This window comes from Hordeum vulgare, chromosome 2H, assembly GCF_904849725.1.
Source record: "Hordeum vulgare subsp. vulgare chromosome 2H, MorexV3_pseudomolecules_assembly, whole genome shotgun sequence".
Lineage (NCBI taxonomy): Eukaryota > Viridiplantae > Streptophyta > Magnoliopsida > Poales > Poaceae > Hordeum > Hordeum vulgare.
Window position 1 is genome coordinate 40,534,628 of NC_058519.1, and position 9,382 is coordinate 40,544,009.

Below are 9,382 nucleotides of genomic sequence, written 5' to 3' on the forward strand. Positions count from 1 at the left end.
TATAGGTCTATTATACATTCATAAATTCAGAGATCAACAAGAGAATACATTCATAAATTCAGAGATCAATCAGAGTCCAGATCCCAACCCCAAATCCCACCACTAATGCACCTACAAAACTGAATACTGGACCGGCGCCTGCAGCGTCTATTCATGACAGAGCACCAACACAAATCCATGACAGAGCAATACTAGTGCAGAAAATTTCTACAGCACTCCCTAAGAACAAGAGACATAATCTATCACTACAAACCGCTAGATCCACACAAATCAAAAGCAAAAAAACACAAATCAAAATTAGGATTCGAAAGAGAATGAACATGATAGAATAAGACAGATATAACTTAACACCAAATACTGATAGAATGAACAATGTCGCATGCTCACAGAAAAAGGAACACAACAATCTCTGAACAATGACTGGAATTTAACATAACTTTCGAACCTTCTAGGCAGCGGAGGGGAGGCCGGGGCTGCGGAGGGCCGGTCGGCGGACGGGGCGGCGCGGCGGTGGGCGCGGGGCCGGCCGGGGCGGGCGCGGGGCCGACAGGGGCGAGGGTGCGGGCAGCCGGGGCGTGCGCGGCGGCGCTGCGGACGGGGCGGCGCGGGGCGGGGCGGCGCGGCGGTGGGCGCGGGGCCGGTCGGGGCGGGCGCGGGGCCGGCAGGGGCGAGGGCGCGGGCAGCCGGGGCGTGCGCGGCGGCCGGCGGGGGCGCGGCGGCGCTGCGGACGGGGCGGCGCGGCGGTGGGCGCGGGGCCGGCCGGGGCGGGCGCGGGGCCGGCAGGGGCGAGGGCGGGGGCAGCCGGGGCGTGCGCGGCGGCCGGCGAGGAGGCGGCGGCGGCGGGGCCCTCCATGGCGGCGAGGCGGGCGCGAGGAGGCGGCGGTTGGAGACGGAAGCGGGATGAAAATCCCTCCCGCGCTGGAGCTGAGGTGGAGTGCGGGTTGGGAGGAGTTTCTCCTCCCAACCCTCACTTCTACAGGCTCAAAACTAGTTTGAGGGTTGGACCTCTAAAAATATTTACGGGTTTAAGGATTTAAGGGTTCTAGTCTACGCCGTTTTTCGGACGAAAACTGTAAAAAAGCAGTTATTTTTAAGGGTTTGGGGGTTTGAGGGTTCTACTAGAGATGCTATAAGTATAAGTGTCGCACGCCGTTCAGAGTATTTCTTTTACTCCTGTAATGATTTTCGGGCTTCAGCTAGGTGTCGGTCATAGAAGAAAATCGAAACTGTGTTTCTTCTCCAACTGGGTCGGCTAGAATTGCTCTATTTGACACGTGAACAGAGCAGGCCAAATCGATTCGGGAAAAAAATAGCAGGCCAAATCGCAAAGACCTGAGATGCATGCACCAGACATGCGGACAAGCACATGCTTCGGTGCCTTTGCACTGCCGCCGCCCGTGCAGCAGCGGCCGAAAGCAACATCCCAATTCCCATCGGCGTGCATGCATTCCCAAAAGCACATGCAGATGCAGGTCCCAGCCGCAGCCTATTCCGCCACGTGAGACACCGCTTGATGCCAGTGCCAAATTGCCAACCAGTCAGCAGTCAGCACTCAGCACCCGGCCAATCATTGTCACGGGCACCGTAATAAACCGGAAAACCCGGGGACTACCCGGCGACCGGGAAACCGTCCTTGTCCGTCGCGGTCACCGTTGGCGGCACTGCAGAGCAGAGCAGCCGGCGCGTCCCACCGCGAGGAGCCGCTGCAGGAACGAGGGAACCCACGCCGATCGCGGCCCCGGACTTGAGCAGCCACGGCACGCTCGCGTCTCCGTCGCATCCCGACACGGCACGGCACGCTGTATGCGGCCAACAGGTGCATCGATGGCGCCGAGGGCGATGCGGACAGCGGCAGCGGCAGCGGCAGCAGCACCAGCAGTGTGGCGTTACGACTGATGCGGCGGCGGGGCGGCGACGTCAACTTACCGTCCCATGCGGGGTGCCGCCGCGTCGGTGGAGGGCCCGCGACGGCGCCAAACTCAGTTCCTTGGAGGGAACGGACGACCTTGTCATCTCATCTTACTGTACTCGTTTATTTACTAGTAGTATTTTCTTCGTATCAAAATAACTGTCTCAATCTTAATACAAATTTATACTAGAGAAATAGTATGCTACAAAGTTGAGACATTTATAAGGAAGTAGTGTATTCGCCAATGTTATTCACTACCGTCTCGATTTACTACTCATTTAGAGTAGTACGATCCAATAATAATGTATTACTCCGGGTGTGAGTGACGGTGACGATTCGCCTCGATCTCAATCATGTGGCGCGGGGGTGGCCCGTGATGGACTATGTGGCGCTGCGATTGCGAGATCCACGAGGAGATAGCCCCATGTGTTCGCGCTACTCGCCGCGCCATTTCTTTATCATCTCACAAACCTGCGTGCGCTGCGATCATGGCCGGCCGTTCCAGCGCCCTCTGTTGCACACACATCAGATGATCATAGCCCATCCGTGTACCATATTTTATGCTGGGCGGATCCCAGATCGTTAGAAGAATATCACAACACTTGTGGCTTCAGCCGGGTGCAGGGACAAGAAGAATTCTTCCACTCGATCCTCCGGCGATTTCCATCATCATTCCATCGCCAGCTCGCTGCAACAGAAGGTCAGTATACCAGAGAAATTTACCCTCCCAATACTACCGGAAAAAAAATGCTATCTGTTTGGGCATCGTGCTCCCTTCCCTTGCAAGATAAGATAAGGATCTCTCTCCTTTCGATTCCCCTGCACCACCATAAAGAAACGATCGGATAGATCGATCTATCGTCTCCCTGCATTAATAACAGGAAGAAGAATGCCAAGATTCTTGTGCCTCTTCCACCTCCCCTAGCTCACACAAAGGTAGTAGACGGTAGTAGACAGCCTTAGATGTAGAGAAAGTGGTGCTATGGAACTTGGGTGGTGTTTCTTTCCCACGGACTAGAATTTTTTAGTCTTTGGGGGTGTTTTTTTATAGGAACTTTTTGATGTAGGGACTAAAAAAAGTCTCTTTTAGTCCCATGTGAAATAAACAGGAGGGACTTTTAGGGACTAAAGAAAAAAGTTTATTCAATAAAGTCTTTTTGTAGTCTCTTAAAAAAAAGTCCCTCCTATTTTCTTTATCTAGGGACTAAAAAAGACTTTTTAATCTAGTCCATGATAAAGAAACACCATCTTCAGCAAATCTATTGCCGTCACTCATCATCCATTCGTACTCGTGGTTGCTGGTGCCGATTAGTTGTCATCGGCCCGCTCGCCGATCTCGGACCAATCAACCCCCGCCAAACCTTCAAGATCCGTCTACCGCCAGACCAGACACCGATCTTTTTCATCGAGGCATCTCCAATCGTTGGCATCACTTTGCGGCAAAGGTGAAAGGGAGAAAAGGCTAGAATTTTAGCCAAGAAAGATGTCCCGCCATTAACGCGGGGCGCCGGCAGCAGCGATCTAGGGGAGGCTGTCCCTGGTCCGCTCCCCCGAAAGCTAAAGCTTGATGATGATAATGATAGGGTCGTAGGAGTCGGCAGAGTGCCCCACCCACACACGGCCGCCTCCACACCATTTGCACCTTGTGGTACCCGGCCAAAAGCTTGGTCCGTCCGTCCGTGTCTGCACACACATCATGCACAGAGCCATTGCCTGTCCACCATATCCATGGATTTTAGTATGCCTCGCTTTGTCTGAACGAGTGAGTTGAGTTGAGTACTGCTACCATCTCTTTGAGGCAGCCAGGGAGAGGAGAGGAGAGGAGAGGACTGGACCGCGCACTAGTTGGGAGTATCGTGGAGGTTGTAGGTGGATGGGCCCCCACCACACGTGACACGTCTCCGCAATCCACTCGGTGATGCCCACCATGTTTTGTTCTCCTCGGATATGTATGGACTAGGACTATGCCTTTTCTTCATTCTTCTCCTCCTCCCCTGTCTATCTTCTTCCTCGATCTCTTCGTCCCCTTCTTCCCCCCTTCAAAAAACACTAACCTTGATTCCTCCGTATGCTCCAATAGTATAGTATAGTGCCGTATCCCGTCATTGCCAGCCCCCGCTTCTTTCGAGGTGTCTTTCGTCTGCGTGCGTGCCAATCTTGCTCTCGGCGGGTGGCTCAATCCGTTCGACAAATAACAGTGCTGCTTTTACCTTGATGTGCTCTGTTCTCGAAGCTGGCAGAAGGAATTCATAGGAGCGTAGCTGTTACCTCGCCGACGGCCAACGGATCCTGCCCGAGCTCGGGAGCGCAGCAGCCATGGAGCCAGGAAAGGTGAGCCATAGATTCCCCAATTCAAATCAAAATACTAAGCAAGGCAGGATAGGAGGAACATGGATGAATGCTGAAGCTGCTGCAAATTGGGTGCAGCGGGAGACATGGCGGACGACGATGTTGCTGGCGTACCAGAGCCTGGGGGTGGTGTACGGGGACCTGAGCATCTCTCCGCTCTACGTCTACAAGAGCACCTTCGCCGACGACATCACGCACACCGACTCCAACGACGAGATCCTCGGCGTCCTCTCCTTCGTCTTCTGGACGCTCACCCTCGTCCCGCTCATCAAGTACGTCTCCATCGTGCTCCGCGCCCACGACAACGGCGAGGGCGGCACCTTCGCGCTCTACTCCCTCATCTGCAGGCACGCCAACGTCAGCCTGCTCCCCAACCGCCAGCTCGCCGACGAGGAGCTCTCCACCTACAGCCTCGAGCGCCCGCCGGAGGAGGTCGCCCACGGCTCCCGCGTCAGGCGATGGCTCGAGGGCCACAGGAGCCTCAAAACCGCCCTGCTCGTCATGGTCATGATTGGCACCTGCATGGTCATCGGCGACGGCGTCCTCACCCCCGTCATCTCCGGTATGTCATTTCTTTTCTGGCCTTTTTGTTCGGTTGGCTCTTCAGTCAGGCTCAGGGAGTGAGGAGCAGTTACTTGCTTGCTTACTGCCGTCGATTTTTGTCTGTTGCAAATGCAGTGTTCTCGGCTGTTTCTGGGCTTGAGCTCTCCTTGTCCAAGCATCAGCATGAATGTGAGCCTCCCCTCGATTCTCAACAGCTAATTTGTTTTTTTGCGTTTCAAGATTTTGCTGGTGTTGTCTGCAACCAATGAACAGAGTACTGAACAATCGCTCATATAATAAGTAAACACTACTAGTGATTTTACTGATAATTGATATGGTGCTACTTCATATATAATGATGCGTAGCAAAGTTGGCAAATTCTTGGCTCCTCTGGCCTCTGCTAGTTAGAATGATGCAAAACTCTTGAGTATAACCAGCAAAACTGATAAGTTCTCACTAGTTACGATAACCTGTGCTAGTTCTCTGTCGCCTGTTTTACCTTGATACTTCACTTGTTCTGCCATGCTCATTTCTTCTTCTTCTTTTGGTTGTTTTCATGCAGATGCCGTCACTCCGATAACCTGTGCCATAATAGTGTTCCTGTTTGCTCTCCAGCATTACGGCACACACCGTGTCGGGTTTCTCTTCGCTCCGATAATTCTAGCCTGGCTGATCTGCATGAGTGCGCTCGGCGTGTACAATATCATCTACTGGAACCCTCAGGTTTACATGGCACTCAATCCCATGTACATGCTCAAATTCTTGAGGAAGACCAAGAAGTCTGGTTGGATGTCCCTGGGAGGGATTGTGCTCTGCATGACAGGTAAAGTTCAGCATGAACCCTTAACTTTGCAAGAATAGTTAACACAGCTTCTTACCAAGATTACTCAGGGGAATTTCCATAAATGAACAGTCTGACATGTTTGCTCCATTCCAGGATCTGAAGCAATGTTTGCAGACCTTGGCCACTTCTCCTACAGTGCAATCCAGGTACTACTTAATTTCAGCAACTAGTTCAGTTGCTATGTTATTTTTGCTCAACTCATCATGCTGTTTGGGCAAATTGTTTGACTCTGTTCCTTGTTTTGCAGCTTGCTTTCACTTCTTTGGTATATCCTGCACTGATCTTAGGATACATGGGTCAAGCTGCCTATTTAACCAGACACCATAACTTCGACTCGAGCTACCAAATTGGATACTACATCTCAGTTCCAGGTACATAGTGCTTACTTTGTTCAAACGGAGCCAATTTTTTTGCCTCATCAATTAATTTTAAAAAAGAAGATAATTTCCTGATTAGTTAATTATAAACTGGGTGAAAACCGACCTAGAGCTTACATGGGTTAGTAGATTGCCAGCACTAATGCTAGCTGATGATTCTTGCAGTGGCACAGTATCTGTGAAAAACTTGCACTGTGCTGCATTTACCATTTTATTCAGTAATCAGACACTAGTTGGACACCAAAATTTATTATATGCAGAGGCTGTGAGATGGCCAGTGCTGGTGCTGGCGATCATGGCGTCGGTGGTGGGAAGCCAAGCGATCATCAGCGGAACATTCTCCATCATCAACCAGAGCCAGGCCCTCAGCTGCTTCCCGCGGGTGAAGGTCGTGCACACGTCGGCCAAGGTCCATGGCCAGATCTACATCCCGGAGATCAACTGGATGCTCATGGTGCTCTGCATTGCCGTCACCGTGGGCTTCCGCGACACCAAGCACATGGGGAACGCGTCCGGGCTGGCAGTGATCACCGTGATGCTGGTGACCACGTGCCTGACCTCGCTTGTGATGATGCTCTGCTGGCAGCGGCCGCCGGCGCTGGCGCTTGCCTTCTTCGTCTTCTTCGGCTCCATCGAGGCGCTCTACTTCTCGGCGTCGCTCACGAAGTTCCTCGACGGCGCGTGGGTGCCGCTCCTCCTCGCGCTCATCCTCGTCGCCGTCATGTTCGTGTGGCACCACACCACCGTCAAGAAGTACGAGTTCGACCTCCACAACAAGGTCACCATGGAGTGGCTCCTCGCGCTCTGCGACAGGCTGGGCATGGTCCGCGTCCCCGGCATCGGCCTGGTCTACACCGACCTCACCTCCGGCGTGCCCGCCAACTTCTCGCGCTTCGTCACCAACCTCCCCGCGTTCCACCGCGTGCTCGTCTTCGTCTGCGTCAAGTCCGTGCCCGTGCCCCGGGTGCTCCCCGCCGAGCGCTACCTCGTCGGCCGCGTCGGCCCGGCGGGCCACCGCTCGTACCGCTGCATCGTGCGCTACGGGTACCGGGACGTGCACCAGGACGTGGACTCGTTTGAGACGGAGCTCGTCGAGAGCCTCGCGTCCTTCATCCGGCTCGACGCGCTGTTCCGGTGCAGCGACGCCCGCAGCGACGCCGACTACGAGCGGGAGAACGCATTCACCGTCATCGGCAGCAACCCGCTCCGGCGCCGCATCAGCTACGACGACACCCACGACAGCGCCTCGTCCGTGGAGATACGCGTGGACAGCATGACAGGCAGCGGGACGAATACCGTAGAGCTCGCGGCCGTGCCGACGGCGGCGCGGGTTGTGAAGAGGGTGAGGTTCCTCGTGGACCCCGGGAGCCCCGAGGTGGAGGACAAGCAGATGCTGGAGGAGCTCCACGAGCTGTGCGAGGCGAGGGAGGCCGGCACGGCCTTCATCATGGGCCACTCCCACGTGAAGGCCAAGCCCGGGTCGTCGCTGCTCAGGAGGTTGGCCATCGGGTACGGGTATAACTTCCTGCGCCGGAACTGCCGCGGCCCGGACGTCGTGCTCCGCGTGCCGCCGGCGTCGCTGCTCGAGGTCGGCATGGTCTACGTGCTGTGATTCACAGACACGGGGCTTCTGTTCTGTCTCTAGCTTCCGGACATGCTGCTGTAAATTGTAACGTGACGGCCGGCATGACGCGTGATGGAAATCTTTTATGTTTTGATTGATGAAATGCAAGCATCGTATGCGGTCGCCGGGTGATAATGTAGAAAATTAACAGATATTGTGAACCTTGCAAATTATAAGCAACATGTATACATCAATAGCAGGTGGAAATCGTTGGTTGCAAAAAATCAAGGATTCATGGTCCAATAGCAGGTGGGGACTCACAATTGCAACCTTCTGTTTGGTGATAATATCACAAAAATGCTAGACCTACAAAAACGTACAAAGGTTTACTTAACCTTTTAAACTAACTCTTCTCTTCCCCTGATTTTCAGCGGGGGTGGGACCCCTCATCCCTCAATTACCAATCACAATCTTACACATCAGTTTGTATGTAAAATCTTTACGTAAGCCTTTATAGGTGTAGCATTACTCTAATATCCAGGATGAACAAGCGCCCTGCGAACGGACATGCCTATCCTCTTCATTTATTGACTGATCTGGTCTGCTTAGCACACAAGCGGAAGCTGGCACACAAAGGGAGTATAAGTCTTTTAAGAGATTTTACCAGGGTCTACATACGGAGCAAAATGATTGAATATATACTTTAAAATATGTCTATATATGTTTGTATGTAGTCCACTAATGAAACCTCTAGAAAGACTTATATTTAGGAACGAAGGGAGTAGTAGTTTGTGAAATTGCATAATCACATCCGACCGAGGTTCTAGAATTTTTTGAAATCTTGGGGGCATAAGAGCAACTTTAGCAGACCCCGCATCCCGCCGGCCCGTAAAACGCTTTTGGAGTTCGCGGAAAACGGCTTTTGCGGGCCGACAAGGACGGCCGCAGATATAGAACCCCAAACGGATCCGTATAAAAGTATATTCGTCAAATATGCTTTTATACGGGTCGGTTTTGCGGTGTCTATTCTTACACCGCTGCTTTCCGCATCTCATCGGCCCGTAAAATATCAAATTCAACATAATACAACAAACGGAAGCAAACTAAATAATTATTTAAATTCAACACAATACAACAATCATCCACATTATAAATAATTATTCAAATCTTAAATAATGCAATACAAATCTTGTGATGAGTACGAATACAAATGAATACAAAAATGAGTTACTGTCCAACTCTTTACCAATGTGCTCAATGAGATCGCCGCATTCGGTACTTTCTCCGGAAGAGGTGCGGTGGATATGTAGGATTCTCCGTGAAGTAGTCTTGCATGAACATCTCGTTTCCAAGATGACGATTTCGAGGAATGCAAAGACGCCCGACGGTGATCCTCGCCTTCTCTTCCGGTTCTCGTCTTCGTGCACCTTCACGGCAAGTACCATGACTAATGTCTGCTGTCGAAAGTTCGCAAGCATGATCTCAACATACGAGTTGTCTGAGTCGGACGAATCGGTGAGCAAGAACTTCTCGCACGGGCTCAAATCCATCTACGTGCACCCAACGCGTCAATCAACTATACCACGCTCGAAAAAAATCACAAAATATGTTCCCCACCACTTGTGCTGCTCAAACCAGCATCCAAAGATGCATTGTGTGAGCGCTATCCTGCACTACATCATGCCTACATCTACAGTACTTGTTATAACATGTCCTCGGCCAGAAAGACGACACCTCCGGACAAGTCCGAGGGTGAATCAGCGCCAGTGTCCAGCCGGGGTTCCATTCCACCACGG

The 9,382-nt window shown here is 52.4% G+C and overlaps 1 protein-coding gene across 2 annotated transcripts; it reads left to right on the plus strand.

Moving 5' to 3' along the window:
• Positions 1-2,363: 2,363 nt before the first annotated feature.
• Positions 2,364-7,749, plus strand: LOC123424718 (probable potassium transporter 9). Of its 2 annotated transcripts, XM_045108388.1 has the most exons (8): positions 2,364-2,609; positions 4,143-4,240; positions 4,337-4,820; positions 4,937-4,990; positions 5,364-5,624; positions 5,739-5,791; positions 5,893-6,016; positions 6,283-7,749. In XM_045108388.1, the coding sequence occupies exons 2-8, from the start codon at positions 4,226-4,228 to the stop codon at positions 7,632-7,634; spliced, it is 2,343 nt and encodes a 780-aa protein (XP_044964323.1). In that variant the 5' UTR covers positions 2,364-2,609; positions 4,143-4,225; the 3' UTR covers positions 7,635-7,749. The 2 variants fall into 2 exon arrangements, with proteins under 2 accessions (XP_044964323.1, XP_044964322.1); XM_045108387.1 differs by lacking the exons at positions 2,364-2,609; positions 4,143-4,240 and having other exon boundaries at positions 4,304-4,820.
• Positions 7,750-9,382: the final 1,633 nt, after the last annotated feature.

Coding starts and splice junctions, on each gene's coding strand:
- LOC123424718 (XM_045108387.1), top strand. CDS start 4,304: ATGAATGCTGAAGCTGCTGCAAATTGGGTGCAGCGGGAGACATGGCGG. Junction 5,792..5,892: donor TCTCCTACAGTGCAATCCAG/GTACTACTTAAT, acceptor CTTGTTTTGCAG/CTTGCTTTCACTTCTTTGGT. Junction 6,017..6,282: donor ATACTACATCTCAGTTCCAG/GTACATAGTGCT, acceptor TATTATATGCAG/AGGCTGTGAGATGGCCAGTG.